Source organism: Centropristis striata, chromosome 5, assembly GCF_030273125.1.
Source record: "Centropristis striata isolate RG_2023a ecotype Rhode Island chromosome 5, C.striata_1.0, whole genome shotgun sequence".
NCBI lineage: Eukaryota > Metazoa > Chordata > Actinopteri > Perciformes > Serranidae > Centropristis > Centropristis striata.
The window spans coordinates 37,032,831-37,048,584 of NC_081521.1; the positions used below are offsets into that span (position 1 = coordinate 37,032,831).

General features: G+C 39.5%; 1 protein-coding gene across 2 annotated transcripts in view; it reads right to left on the minus strand.

Annotated features, from left to right (window-relative positions):
• The window catches only part of camta1a (calmodulin binding transcription activator 1a), a 301,590-nt gene extending 286,099 nt beyond the window's left edge, over window positions 1-15,491 (minus strand). For both annotated transcript variants that reach the window (XM_059332352.1, XM_059332354.1), the window contains exons 1-3: window positions 15,387-15,491; window positions 11,365-11,466; window positions 444-547 (exon numbers count right to left, since the gene is read on the minus strand). In XM_059332352.1, coding sequence (XP_059188335.1) covers window positions 444-547; window positions 11,365-11,466; window positions 15,387-15,411 — 231 coding nt within the window. In that variant the 5' untranslated portion in view covers window positions 15,412-15,491. The remainder of the gene's footprint in view (window positions 1-443; window positions 548-11,364; window positions 11,467-15,386) is intronic.
• Between the last annotated feature and the right edge of the window lie 263 nt (window positions 15,492-15,754).

The window sequence follows — 15,754 nt, forward strand, 5'->3', positions numbered from 1 at the left end:
AAATAATTTCCCTGAAATTATTGCAAAGGTGATGTTACTGCAGTTGCATTTCAAAAGTAGTAAACAATAAAAAATATACATAGAATGACGAATATAGTTCTTAAAAAAGAATCCATCTTTCGTACAGTTAATACAATCACATTGAATTACTGTAATCTGAAGAGGGAATAATTTACCTAATATATATATATAAATAAAGTAAATATGTCACATGGTAACATTTTGATCATAGAGATATTTAAATATGTAACCTAAGCAGTAATAGTGATATATCACATATTTGTATTTTGGTAGGTAGGGGCAATTAATAGAGGTGTTATTTTGGTTTGAAGAGAGTTTACATGGCCTAAAAATCTGTCTGAAAGAACAACGTGTCTTATGCAAAGGTACCGTTGTAAAGGGACGGACTGGGTAGATGTTATGATAAGGAGCAGGGGCCTTACCTCATTAGTGTTCCACCGGTGTCGCTCCTTTGGCAGCGAGGTGCATTTTGGTAGACATTCAAGCAGCTTCTTGGGCAGGTATATTTTCAAATGTCCATGTTCATCTAGAACAAGAGCGAGACAACACAGAATATTTAGCAAAGGCTTCATACCTTATTGACTTGCTCATCTCCCTTTTTATAAGTCTATCAGTCGCTCGGCAGCAAAACGCTGACTGTAAAATAACTATCCCCAACTGAATTAGGAAATTCATTTAAGAAGAGAGTATTGCATACATTTTATTTTGTGCTTGGCTAAATTATTTTACTGTGAAATGCATTCTATCAGGGGAGTTCACCAGAAATTTTTCACTGTCAACTTGTAAAGGCTGTGTCTATTCATTATTTAGACACAATAAACACCCTTGAGTGATTTTAAAGTGTATGGGGATTTAGTATGGGAATGTGTGTGCTGCACGCCAGAATGTGGTGTATTATTCAGGGAAATAATTACAATTACCGGACCCAATGCTTACATCATAATGTGTGTCGTTCAATCTATAATTTACATTTCACAACCATTATAAAACAGTAAGGTTTAAAGACGCCCTCATGCATGGATGCATTCAAATGTTCATCTCATTCCGCTGCTTTCTTCCTCCTTAAATATGCAGATGGCTTAAATGTGAACAAATTATATTTGTTTGGGGAGACAAACACATGTTGAATTCATAATATCAAGAAAAATCCTATTATAGTCTTGGGGTTTCTTATTTTATCAGAACATGAGATATAGGCTTATTTGGGAATAATTAAAGTAATTTACATGCAGAATTAGGATATTCTAAGCGAGGATCTTATCGTTGACAACAATGAGTTTAAATGCAAAAAAGAGGAACAATGCAACAGTACTGCTCAAAAATAAAATAATATTGGCTCTAAAAAGTCAGCGTGGAAAAGGTGTATGGTTGGTTTATTTCAAAGCGTGGATAGAGACTTATATAAGACTGTGACATCGAGGAAATATTTCACCATGTGTATCATCTAAAGCACAGCAAGCCTACAATATGAGCTTTTCTTGTCTCTAGTGGCTATTAAAGTTTAGGTTATTCTTGTCCTCTATTCACACACAGACTGTGAGCATCTAATCTTTTGTATATACCACACCTCTAATGCATTTACAGACTGTAACGCTGCAAATCTTGGATGCAGAGTTACTTAATCCAGGTAATGTTCAAGCTATGCAAATGAATCTCTTTATTCGGTTTTAATGTGTGTGGATTGAATGCAAAACATTCACTAAAGGTAACGCAAAAATACTGCATTTATTTGAAATGCAATTCCGCTTGGAAATACATTAAAGGCTGGAAAACAACATTCTTTCATATTTATAGAACGGTGGGTTAAGATGCTAGGGAGAGACAGAGAAAAGCCTGAGTATGAGTGCTGACTATGGATCCCTGGGGTAGCTGATATCTGTATAGTTGACTGTAAAAAAATAAAAATAAAAAAAGAGTGAAAAAGTTCAACCAAAGCAAAATACTGCTTTGAAGCCCATACAAATAATCCAGTAGTGCACTTGATTATAAGGATATAACAAGAGTGTATGTAGTTTGCCGTACATCAGAGCAAGAACAGACTGCTACTGCCCAGAAACCCCCATATGGAAAATTCATTGGGAATGAACACGGTAGGTCCACAGAGATGGAGCTGGCTTGAAGCCTCTGAGTGTAATGCATAAGGTGGAACATCATCGCTCCCAAAGGAACGCAGGAGTAGATCTGTAGTATTTGCCATTTCCATCTGTACCTATAATTCTGCATGTAGACTCTGTTTTATACGAGCTGCACAGGTATCTGTAATCATTTGCTTCGCCCAATTAAGAATCACATACAGCATCTGCTCCGAGGTACCACCAGAGCGGTTTCACTGTCAGAACTGGAAAACACGCTGCAACTGAATGATCAGAGAGGTACCAAAGAAAAAAGGAAGTTGTTTTATGTGTAGACGTAACATTATACCAGCATCAAGTTAAAGTAAGCAAGAAGCTGTAGTCTAGCTTTAATGCAGTGCCACATATTTGCTATCTTTCACTAAAAGGCTAAAATAAAAAGAGCAGAGGACTTCAATTTTGAAGCCCACTCACACATAAAAAATCTCACTGGATCCACACTCAGATACAGCATGGGTCAGTACAAAGTCTTGGCCATCTCCCATCCTACAAAATGTGCTCTAAAGATTTGCTCTTTGCAACCGGCAGACAGCAGTAGCAGCCGATACATATGGCAAGTGTGTCTCTGCGCAGATTATTCAGGATTCAATGCTGCTCTCTGGCACACCCTCCTATGACACCACTGAGACAGAGCTGGATTGGAATATGTCTCAAGTATGTTGAGGATTTTCTCAGAGAGAGAGAGTAGAGACAGAAATCTACCGTAGGAGGATATGTCTCAAGCTGCCAAGAGGCAAAAACACTTGAGATGAAAATAAATAGCATATAGAATCTTGACAAATGCAATAAAATCTCTCCTTTGGTTTTAATCATTTCACAACCTTACAATAATTACCCCAGTCACTGCATGACATGTTTCTGTGAAAAGTATTGTTGGCTCTTTAACTCTCTCTGCCATGGACCTCTGAAGTATGCAAAACACGTCTCAGTTAAGTATGCTGTGCACATAAAAAGGTGACACAACTGCAACATGCATTTTACTTTGAAATGCCAGTCTTGTATTTGTCAGGCCCCCAACAAACCTGTGTAAACCCTGCAGGACTAACAAGGTGTTAACTGGGTTTCTCTTAATCTCTTAACCTTATACTGTCGCTTCTGAAATCAGGTTACCTCAGAAACTGGGGACTGATTACTAATGTGCACATAAGCATACTGAGCGTGAAAGACACTCTCAATAGCCCAGACGCTATTTTTAAAAGCGAAAGACAGTTATCACATAGAGAAATATTTCACATTGGACACATTCTGCATCCTGGTTTGTAAACACTATTATATATATATATATATATATATATATATATATATATATATATATATATATATATATATAAATATATATGCTCTATACTTTTGAATAAATTCTTAGTTGAACTTGCCACAAAAGGCTATCTTATTAGCTGATAAGCTAACACAGAAGTTGTCAAAAACAGTTTTCAACTAGCCTTCCAACCATGCTTTGGGGAGGACAGAGACTATAATCTTTACACCTTGAGTCCCCTTTTACGTTTGAAATGATTTACATTTTGGCTAATTCGAAATATTGAAAGTTTGCCGAATTAACCATAAGATCTTCCTGTTTGCAATGATCACATGGATACACAACACACTATCACTGGATTATTTAGGGGTGCCGATTTCCTTAAATTTGCGGGATCGGCGATCGGCCGATTCCTTTATGTCAAACCGATCTTATCTACCTCGATAATAACCCCCCACCGGAGAAGCAGTGCTCCCAACTTTGTTGCTAAATTTAGCAACTTTTCAGACCCCTTAGCAACTATTTTTCAAGAAAGCGACTGGAGACAAATCCAACGACTCCTTCTTACTCTTCTTAACGAGCCGTTGCTGCTGCTGACGTTGTGCACAGTTAACGACGGTGAAAACCAAACGTCACCTCCAGAGTCTCTAATCCTTCTCGGGGCCAACTTGTCCCGCCCATAGGCCGCCGTGGAAAACCCTCTCCTCCGTTTGTTTCTTCTTCTACAGTTTGGCATCTTGCCCGCCACACTGTATCATCAAATGTTACGCTGCCCCCGTGCGGAAGGCACCAGTAATACAACTTTTTTTTCTTCCAGATATGATGAACTATTCGATTTTTTTTATGATTTAATGACTATTCGAATATTCGAAAATCGATGCCCTCCCTAGTTTTATGTATGTTGTACTATAACAAAACCAAAAACTCAGGACACTTTATTTATGGTTGCAGTTCTTTTTTTACATTACATTACATTACATTACATTACATTACATGTCATTTAGCAGACGCTTTTGTCCAAAGCGACTTACAATAAGTGCATTCAACCTGATGGTACTAGACATAGACCATAGGAATCAAGTAAGTACATAACTTTAAGAGCTAACTGTCCTTGCTAAAGGAGTGCTATATGTTAAAGAAGAAAAGAAGAGAAAAGAGTAAGAGCTTTTTTTTTTCTTTTTTTTTTTAAATATATCTGTTAGGTGACCATGACCAGTCATCAAGACAGTCTGTTAGTCTGTCCTGTAAATTGTTGCTATTTATTTTTAAGTTCAATATTTTATTAACTACCTCAGACATTGTGATTTCCTTTATTTCTTAAAGAAAAAAACTGCTGTGTTATTGTTTTTCAATAAAATAAGATTCAAACATTGAAGGTGTATGCTGTGAGTTATAAAAAAATCGGTATCGGTCAAAATCGGAATCGGCAGGTCAGGCTTTTTAAAAATCGGTGATCAGTGATCGGCCAGAAAACTGCAATCGGTGCACCCCTACTTAAAAGCATCCATGATCTGCTGCAGCTTCAACCACTGACTGTGTTGAGAAACTGTCCAAATCAACCAGTCACAACGAACATCCAGTAGCTGTCAGATTATCGATGTGCACCTGGCCATTTCACCTGAAGCAGCCTGACGTCACTTTTTCCACCATTTGAACACAACATGCTTTAGCACATACATTTAAAACTGCAAGTTGCAGATTCATGTCAAATATACGGAATAGACATACAGTGTGGATATTTTCTCCAGTATGTTTTCTGGATTTGCTTGTTTTATACCCACAGCCTCCCATTTATTAGACAGTGCGGCAGGCAATGATCCTACTCATACAAACAGGACAACCAAGTTGCTTTCATGGCCAAACTGTGGAATGTTCTTGACTGGCCAAGTCAAGTCACCTGACCTCAATCTTATCCAACAGAGCATGTGTTTCACTTGCTGAAGACCAGACTGAAGGCAAAAGGCCCCAAAACAAGCAAGAAATGAATATGGCTGCAGCACAGGCCCTGGCAGAGCATCACCAGGGAACACGCCAAGTGTCTGTTGATGTCTATGGATCATGATTTTCAGACAGTCACTGAGTGCAAAGGATTTGCAACCGAGTAGGCTATTTCATATAATGACAGTATATATATCTACAGAAAGGAGCCATAAAATATTTATTAAGATATCTGCATTTTAATAGACTATGCTATGTCATATTATAATATTCAAATTAAACCAACTATCACTGTTGTTTGTAGCATCACCGGTGAAATGGACAAAGTACTTAGTGTTGCATTTATTTGACGTATTTTTACTTTGACATAATCATCATTTATTCAAGACAGGCTGGTGTGGGTGTTAATTTTCCCTGCTAAATTAACACTTAACTTTGTGGAGGAAAAAAAGCAACGATGGCAAACCAGGGAGCTGTCCAGCCTTCCTGTCGACTCATATGCACATGGTTTATATAGAGTAAAGGCCTTTTAACAGCCTATAGTGCATTAACATTAGATTATACAGGGGGCTGCACTGTTTAAGCTTTTATATATCTCAGATATGGATGACTGTATTTCTTTGAAGAACAGGCAAAGTACTGTCATGTTTCAAACTGTGCACTGTGCTTGTGCTGTTAAATAAACCATGTGTTTTAGATGTGGCACTTATTTTTAAGATGTTCAGAGTTGGCCTTCTCTAATCTGGGAGTCCTTGTCTAACTTGAGAGGGGCCCTTGTTTTTACACAAGAACGTTTCTTACGAGGCTTTCAAAGCAAACAAAGGTGAGCTCAACATAACTGTTGTTGAGTCCTGAGGTTTCTTTTCCACAGCATCAAGCTCTCAAAACTAAACGGTTTTGTTCTTTCAGCTGCTATTTATCTACACTAATAGTATTTCAGCTGCTGCATGTCTACTGTTCCCTCCACCGGGCATTTCTACAGATGTGAAGGAGGAACTGTGAGCGTTCCAACAAAGTATTGCTTACTAATTAAAGATCTGTCCACTGTGGCATGAAAATTCACATATACTGTGGTTTGCGCATCAGCTGAAAACAACCAACAGGGGAATAGCTTGGATGCCACATTTGGAACAGCGTTAAGAATATAGACAAGCTCTTCCTAATCAAATTGTCTGATTAGATTGGTGCGTAAACAACAAATTTCCCACAGAAATTTGGCTTTGAAAATGTAAATGTATCTTTTTTTTCTTAACTGGGAGTTGATCAAAGCCTGAAATGAACTCTACTTCTTTGCATTTCCTGTGGACTCCCCTGTAAAGTTTAATATTTATTTTGGAGTCCAAACAGCAGACTTAATGACTGCTTGTGCATTAGCCAAAGAAAGGGATACACAGAAAACTACTATTTGGTTGTAAAACACTAAAGTGCAAGACAGGCTGATACCAGAGCTTGTTACATGAGAGGATGTGCTGAGCTGAGCTGGCACACTGGAGCCAATTACATTCTAGATCTTGATGAGAGAGCTCACATACTACAAAAGGCTAAACAGGGAAAAGGAGCTCTGTTATATACAGAGGCTACAGGTCTGCAGCTTTCATGTTGCCGTCACTGGCCATTTGTGTGCGGAACAGAAAGGCAGCCTGTGCCCCTTCATAATTCACATCACCCTCTGTCGAATGGGTATAAAGATATATTTCTGTGTGCTGATGTTTGGATTATCACTGATCCTGGCTGCTAAGCAAACACTTGGGCCAAATTTAAGGGTATCTGTCATGCTAGCTTGCTCCAGCCCCACCCTAGAGACGAGAGCGAGGGTCATGAGACTGGAAAGGCTGACAAAAACAAATCTTTAATCAATATCCGAGCCCTGAACGCAAAACCCTCTCTCTTCCGTCTCTGTCTCACAGCGCTCTGGGAGTGACAGTTTTTCTTTTTAATCTGTGCCCACATTGTGGAGAAATTGCAAGCTAATGTTTTGGCTATAGATCATTCAACAAATCGCTGCTGGCGGTGCATATCCAAAGTAACAGTTTGAATGCAAACACTTTCCACAACAGTTCAGTGGCTAATATGGCTTAAGGATGTGGAGAGCAGTGTAACTGTATCTGCTCTTTCTGTAGCTATACCTGTAACATGAAGGAGGTGAATCACAGAAGAGCATGCAGTCCTGTGGATAAACATTTGGCTTTCATCTCCGTCCAGTCAGAAGTGCTGTGAAACTGAATTAGGCCTATGGCAATGTCTGTTATCATTAGGTTGGATGACAGCCATCCACTGGGCTGGACCAAAAATGCCCTTCGAGTTTAGCTCCAAAATTAGCCCAGTCAGCCAAATGAGCTTAATTTAGTCATATTTCATCAACTGGGGTGAGAAATTTCAAGATACCAGAAAGAAAAACATCCCTTCATCTGCTGCACATAAACTGTAACCAAGCAACAAGTTATCAGTGGTCGTGAATAAAACTGTATGTAGATAACAAAAAAAAAATTAAATAGCAAACTTCTCAACATATGCAGAAGAAGAAATCCTATCCTGAGGATGGTCCAACATTTTAACATTATTTTAAAGTTTTTTTTTTGCACATTTCCCAATATAGTGACTATTAGGTTAACTGAGGGGAATTCCTTTTAAAGATTAAATAATTGTTTCACCTGTTGGTGCACCCTGGTCTATGACACACCCTGCAACTAGCAACCATGTTTGTTCCAAAAGCTACATTTTAAAGCAGATGATATTTTGATGACTTAATCTCTGTATCATATGGACAGAATTAACACTTAAACACGTATGCAGCCACAGTGGGGACAGAAATAGTATAACATCACTTATTACTTAAATCATTGTACAGTACTTGCATCACTAGCAGGGGATTTGAAAGAAATAGTTTCGACAGCATGCAGTTTCCTTAAAAGGGATGTGAAATTATAGTCAGTGGAATGCATGGATATGACTAGAAAGATGACAAGTATCTAAAATTATACAATCCACAGCTCAGTGTGGGATGTGACATGTACTAATGAACAAAGCTATAGAAGGCAAGATGTCAGACTAGTCCATGGCAGAGTGGACTTAAAGCTTGCACCAAAGACAAAGGTGCAGGGACAGGTTAACATGATAGAGGCAGTTATAAGATGATGGCAGAATAAAATGTGGTCAGATGTGAAGCGGAAATGATCTCAGGCAGCCAAGGTGCAGTGGTCAACTGATGACATGCTGTCAATTAAAAGCGATCAATCTGGTTGTGAGGCGTGAAAGAAGAAGGAAGAAAGGTAGGAGGGGGGGAGGGGGAGGGGGGGTTAACCTGCAGGAGACTATTGCAATGGCATTTACAGTAATAGGATATTACCCCTGCAGCCTTCAGATTAGGATACTTGATTCAGCTAAGCCCCAAAATTCGTCACTAACCATTTGCAGCCAAACGTCACGACTTCCAGGCTTATTTTAAAATTTTAAAGCAAACATTAATCATTTGTAAAAAAAAATTACCCATTAATATGTAATTAAGTTAATGTAGTTTTAAACATATGGAAAACAAAAAGAGCTATTTCACTTTTGCACTGTGAATGATTTTTTTTTTCATTTTGTCACACTTCTATTTTAAACAATAGTCCAAAATCCCTCATTTTAAAGTGATTGAAATGTCACAGGACTTTGTTCAATAACAGACCTTGAATATCCACATCATTCGTTTTATACCATATCTGCAAGGACGACTGGCGGTACTTGGCCGCGAGTGAAGAGAGCACTTGATTAGACCAAAGTCTATAGCCTACTACTTGTCGGAGATTCTGAGCTGAGCTTTACTACAACATATGTCCATTTAGGCAGTGTCAAATTTCCCTGGCAGTTATAACAATGATTGGCCCATAGTCCAGGGACAGGTCTCCCCTCAGCCTGATGGTTGTTGATGGGAACATTGAGAGAAGGATGTAGACTTAAAATAGCCAGTGTGTTAGTGTAGGACGAGGAAACCAATTATCTTTATCATTTGCCCTATAGCCTGTTCGATAACACTCTTACATACAGTGAAATTACTACCCACCCACAAGCAAAAAGAAAAGTCTTACTAAACTTCACTATAGTGTTGCTATGTTACAACAAAACTACAACAAAGAGAACATTACATGGCTTGTAGCTATAGCATCTAGGCTGAGTGTTTGACCAGCAACACATACAACAGCTGTTCTAGAAGATGCAGAAGGTGCTTTTTCTTCACCCAGTGGGAAAGATTTTTAAAAAGTCTGGATGCCAGAACGAGATTTGAATCACTCTAAATCTTGCCATTTCTTATGCATTTTTAGCATGACCACACAATATGTAACATGTGCAGACTAGCAGAATTAACTGTTAACAATTACATCGTTTACCTCAGTAGCTATAGCCTGGATGCACTGTGGCTCCATGTGGTTAAAACAGAACAGTGTAATATAGCATAATAAGGGAAGACTGTCAAAAAGTCAAACAGCTAAAAAAAAAAACCCTCAAAAAACCCGAGGCCTATTACTGGAAGTTCAACAAACATGCACACACGGTTAACTGCCTGCAACAAACTGAAAATGACTCTTTATGTGTTCTCAGCCCTCACCAAGCTCACCCATCCATAAAAATCCCATCTCAAGGAGAGCAGAGGTGAGGTCTCTCTCTCTCACTGCCTCTCTCGTGCTCTTGTTCTCTTTCACTTTCTCCCTCTTGCTTACACATGCACACAAACAAAGCCCTTCTTTCGGTATCATAACTACTCCCACAATTACTCAGACGATTACTCAGATCAATGGTTTACCTGCCTGTTTGAGCTGCTGTATTCTGTTACAGAGTGTCCTGGTGAGGCAGAAAAAACCCTCAGGCTGAACGCATTAAACAGGGTGTCTGACATGGGTACCGGGTACTGTAATACCACGCAATAACATGGGGGAAAATAGCAAGACCGGCAAAACGTATTGTCAGTCACAGCTGTCACACATGAGGGGGTAACGCAAAAGTCTATCAACAATGTCCCTTTTACAGTCTGCATCCCTGTTTTATAGATCTGCACAAGCAGTCCCCTGCCATTTCATCTCTCAAAACATTCTCTTTTTAAAAACATACCAAAAAAATGTGGTGCAGCAGAGCTCTCACAGTGACAGATATCGAGTGGGGAGACTAACAAGGGGTTTGGGGTGATTTCAGACTCTCTATTTAGAAATGACAATACATGAGCACACTTAATTACCCAGTCTCTAGTCTAGATCTAGTCTTCCAGCAGCGAAGAGGCTGGTGTATTTATTAACAATGATGGGGCTCCTTTCTGCCGAGAAACAATCTGCTTTACAGAGGACAGTTTGTTCAATGGGCAAAGACAGAGGCTAAAATCCAGACACATTTTCTAAAGAGGAATGAAAATCAAGACTTTGGCCTACATTTCTGACTGATTTTTGTTTTTGTTGTGACAGAAAATAGCACTTGTACACAGACTTGTAAGTGCACTGAAGCAATTCCCACAGAAGCTGGTTTTTACAAGTCATAAAACCCTCAGCTGTGATTTTGTGTTGTCTTTGTTCTTTGCCCCTAGTCTACAGTTCTCATAGAGCAAAAAAATATATAATGAGAGGGAGGCAAAGGCAAAGACTAATCCATTTGAAGGAAATAAATTTGAACTTGGGTAGATTTTTCACCCCATCACGTGCAGGTTTAAGGAAAGCCGAGAAAAGGCAAGTACAGGGCCATAATTGATGGCTCAAAGTGTAAGCTTTCTCTCTGAGGGTCTGCTCAGGTCCTGATCCCCTGGCCTCAACCTGAAACAATCACTCTTAGTTAACGACAACACTTCAGCTATTGACAGCGTGATCCCGTAAAGCAGACACTTCAATCAACAGAGCAGCCGGAGGAGGTGTTGTGTTGGAGGAGAATAAAAGAAGGAGGGGGCATGGGGGGACGGATGAAATCAAGAAGTAAATAAATGAATCAATGAATGAATAATAGATTGGCCAGCTAGTGGCCTCTTGGAGCAGCAATGCAGTATTAATAACTGACTCTTACTGTTCGTCTCTGTGTCATCACTGATACTCTTAGGTGGACCATGGCCAGCATAACACACTGCTGATCTGTACATTCGATCCGGATTACGAACTTTCTTCAGTCCTTCAGGAGGCAAAGAGAAAAGTAGAGAAAATCGAGGAAAAGAAGCATTCTCCCAGCCTGTGATAACTGAGCAAACTCCCCATGCAACAATATCAACAGAAGCTAGACAGTGTATTGAAATACATTTAAAACACACAAAAGCTGTTGGGCAAAAATATGATGCTAATAATAATAATATTGATAATAAATCACAGTGAATTTGTGTTGTCATTTAAAAAAGTGAAGTTCTCTATTGACTGAATATTTTTTTATCTTTAAGAAAAATGGTACGGGTCACTGTAGCTCTGACCTGGTTTGATACGGGTCAATAACACTCCCTATTGTATCGGTAGTGGGCTAAACTGGATGAATCAATACAATCAATCAGTGGAGGCCGTGCAAAGCAGTCAGTAAAGGTCTATTACAGGCAGGCATTACGAATGATACGTCTCAGCAACCACAGACCGGACCTGGGTCCCATCCATCCTCACCTCACTGATTCAATTAAAAGGCTGGAGGAAAAAAATGTAGCGCCTGATTCGACACAAAACTGGGAGAGCAAGTCGTCCGACATCACGAGGAGGTTAAATTCATCCTTCTTTACAAAACAGCAGAGAAATATTTATACCATTGCTGCACAAGCACTTTTGTAAGTTAATGGCTGACTGCGTGCTTACTTGATGTTTTGCTGCTGCTTCACCCTGAACTTTGAGTGAAATGATAACATCATGAAACTTTTTAAACTGCACCCGCTCGAAAATAAAAGAGAAATATTTCTTCCAGCACAGCTGAGGCTACAGGCCTGATTCTCTAGTTCAGAGAGCAGCCTTTGCCAAAAAAGTTTTTCATTACCTTTAGATTTGCGTAGTTTATTTCACACACCCGTATGAGTTTAATGTGTCAGCAAACTATCCCATCATTGGTCTTGCATTTATCTATTTTTAATTCATTTAAATATGCTACACTATTGTGCTAGGATTTATAAATAATTGTCAGTATTAGAGTTCAACTTAAACGTCAAGAAAAGTAATTTTTATTTTCCAATATCACACAAAGAGTTTTACATTCTGTTCAACATATTACACCCTCTGACCTTTGACCTTTAGATGAGATAAGGAAAACTTCCCAAAAAACATTTTAACAAGGAAAAATGGAAAAGCTTAGCATTAAACTTTAACACAGTGTTTCATTTTTTATGATGAATCCCAACACCACAAAAGTGTTGTGGCAGTACTGTAGCTTTTGTTTACAAAAGTGCTTGTTTCATTTCTCAAATTTTGGCTCTTGAACAGCAATATTTTTATGACTATCTACTCTGGTCGATTCATAAAACCATTGGCTGTAGTTTTATCCAGAGCAGTCTCACTGAAAGACGTATCAAGCCTGTCTTTTCAGTGCCCTCCAGGCCTTGTACTTAAAGTAACGGACCCACAGTGCTTTTTATGAGTGTGAAGAGGGAAAAAAAACACCCCCAAGGGCCCCGACAATCAGTTAGGCTGGAGAGAAATACCCCAGGATGTAAACATTACATTACTGAGTGAGACTGGGTCATGGCCCCTGGGTTTAACACAAGATGTAACCCTCAGTTGTTATGGGCCATCATAAGACCTGCCAAACAACTAAGAGAGATCAGCACTGCCCGCATACCACAAGGACAAAAGGTTAAGGAAACACTGTTCGGCTCTCGCAGTGGCTACCCAACATCCAGCGACTTGTCATGTTAAAACTATAATCGTGATGTACATTTAAAAAGCATCTTCTGAGCCAAAACTAAGAAAAAACTGAATGCAGGAGTATTGATTCAGCATGACAGCTCTATGTAAAAGCTTTAAGGGCAAGGTTTGCGTGAGACGACATTGCATGTATGTGAAGGGATGAAGCACTCTCTCTCTATATGCTCCCCTTGCTCCTCCTCCTCCTTTTTCCACTGACCGGCCTCACAGGAACACTGAAAATAACTTAACCTGCTCAGCAATGGGACTTTCAAGCCAGGGTTTTCAGTGAGAGCTCCCTGTGTTGGAGAGGCATCGAGATTAACAACTGGAGCCTATTCGTTAAGTTCAGCTATGTAGATGAATACATTAGGACTATACACCACAGTGAAGTCATTACTATCATAAAACCAGATGTCTTTATTTTTTGTCATAGCCACAGACAGATCCCTCATATAGAAAGTGTGCTTTTGTAGCTCGATAGCACCCCCTGGTGGGACTCTGCTTAGTGGTTGGCACACTGACATCCAAACAAACTGAGTTCCCAGTCTTTTATCGTTTCCGTTCATATGGACAGAGGCAATTTGTTTACTCTCATTTGAAACATTAAGGTAATTCCACATCAAAAACAATTCATGTTTGAGGTTATTGACACCAAACTCTGACAGAGGTCTACTCAATTTTCGAAGCCTGCAACAGCCCGTTATGAACAGCTCAGAAACAGCTGCACCTAATGAATCTTTCTTTTTTTCCCTCACTTTCAAATCATGCAGCCAATTTTAAAGTCTCGGGTGACTCTTTTGCTCCACTATAAGGTTCAATATAAATCAATAAATACGAATAATAGCACAAGTTTATCAATGGAAGCAAGGGCATACTGTATAAATGACCTGTCATGCTCATTTCTGCTAATCAAAAAGTTTAACAGTTAAAAGTATAACATAACTTAGACCATAACAAACTGAAAAAACATAAAGAGGACATTTGAATTCAACATGCACACAAGGTTAACAAACACAAGTATATTGCACGGGAATCTATAAACATTTAAGTTTTGTTTTATCATCTGTGAATGTCAGCTCTTGTAAATATGTAACTCATTCCAGTCTGGTTTAAATACCATTAACAGTAGAGAGCTGACATCCGAGTAGAAAAACAGAAAAGTCCCTTTAGTATTGATGCACTGCATCAATATTTTCATATCTGCGTTGTTTAATTACTCACCCAAAAATTCCATGGGCCTTTCTAAATGGGAACAGGTCTCCTATGCATATGTTTTGCAGTAAAATATCCCACTGAACAAGAGATAAGTAAGTCCAGTGCACTTAATTTTAGGTTAGTGAGCCGTGTGAAATAAGCTGAAGGAAAAAGTCATAATTTTGTCCTATGTGTAAAGTAGTGTAATGAGCAGCCTGCTGGAAATCCTACTCTCCATCCTCCCTGTTTCCTCTGGTGTGATGGCATTTCATTTCAAGTGCGAGAGGGCTTTGCAAGCGGAGCGGGCATTACAACGTTTTGATGCCCGTGTCTCAAACCAAATATAGGCCAAGTAGTAGTCTATAATTGGCATTTGGAAAACATAATATCCGCTCATTTAAAAAAAAAAAATCACTTCTGACTCGCAATCAAAGAAAATCCTCGCGCTTCAAGCAGGGGAGACTAAGCGACCCTCTCCAAGACGGGGAAATAAAAATAAAAAACTAGACTAATACATTTAAAAAAAGACATCAATTATTCTAACAATGCCTTTAAAAGAAGCTGCAAATAGCGGTTGCAGAAGAACGCCGTATTGACAGATAAACTAACACAACCAAGCCGCTTTTTTAAAGCTGGGTAATAAGGGAAGAAGTTAGTCGATGCCAATGACATGTTGTCATTAACTTAGCCTTGTTGTTAACAACTTGAATTGCTCGTCATTTGACAGGAATCCTGAGCGAAATAAACGATAAACGCGTTACTTTAACCACGCTGACTGTTAGTCCCCGTGGCGTGCTTTAAATGTGGGCTACGATGAGAATAGTAGCTGGCTAGAATGCAAGCTAATATTAGCTGGCTAGGTGATGTCTCCACGTTTTAGCTGCCTATTCGGAGGAAAACAACGGAGCCGTTTTCTACCGAAAAATTTCTCCACTTGTCCTCACGCGTGTGTCATCTCCGCACGGAGTTGCAACTGTTCTAAAATCACACAGCGGTCATACTAGTAAATTAATCCCATTATATTTCTCTTACCTTCCGGCTTGTTTTCGGCAGCCATTTCCCCTTCACGCGCAACATCCTCCTCCTCCTCACGACCGTGGGTACCACGCGCGTGCACGGCGAGGACAGCACGAGGAGGGACCGGAGGAGCAAGCGGCGAGTCGGTCCGACCGAGGCGAACTTACCATTGGCTGCGAGGCGGTGACTGACAGAGAGGCTCCGGGATGAAAAACACATCTCCCCTCACCTTGACACCCGCAGCCGTGTTTTGATTTTTTTTCTCTCTCTTTACAGTGAATTTAAAACAGCTCAGAGGCGCTGCAGCTCTGGAGTGACGCTTTTGTCAAAAGATTGTGACGCGTTATCATAATAAAAACAAATAACTTAATGCTCAGTGGGTG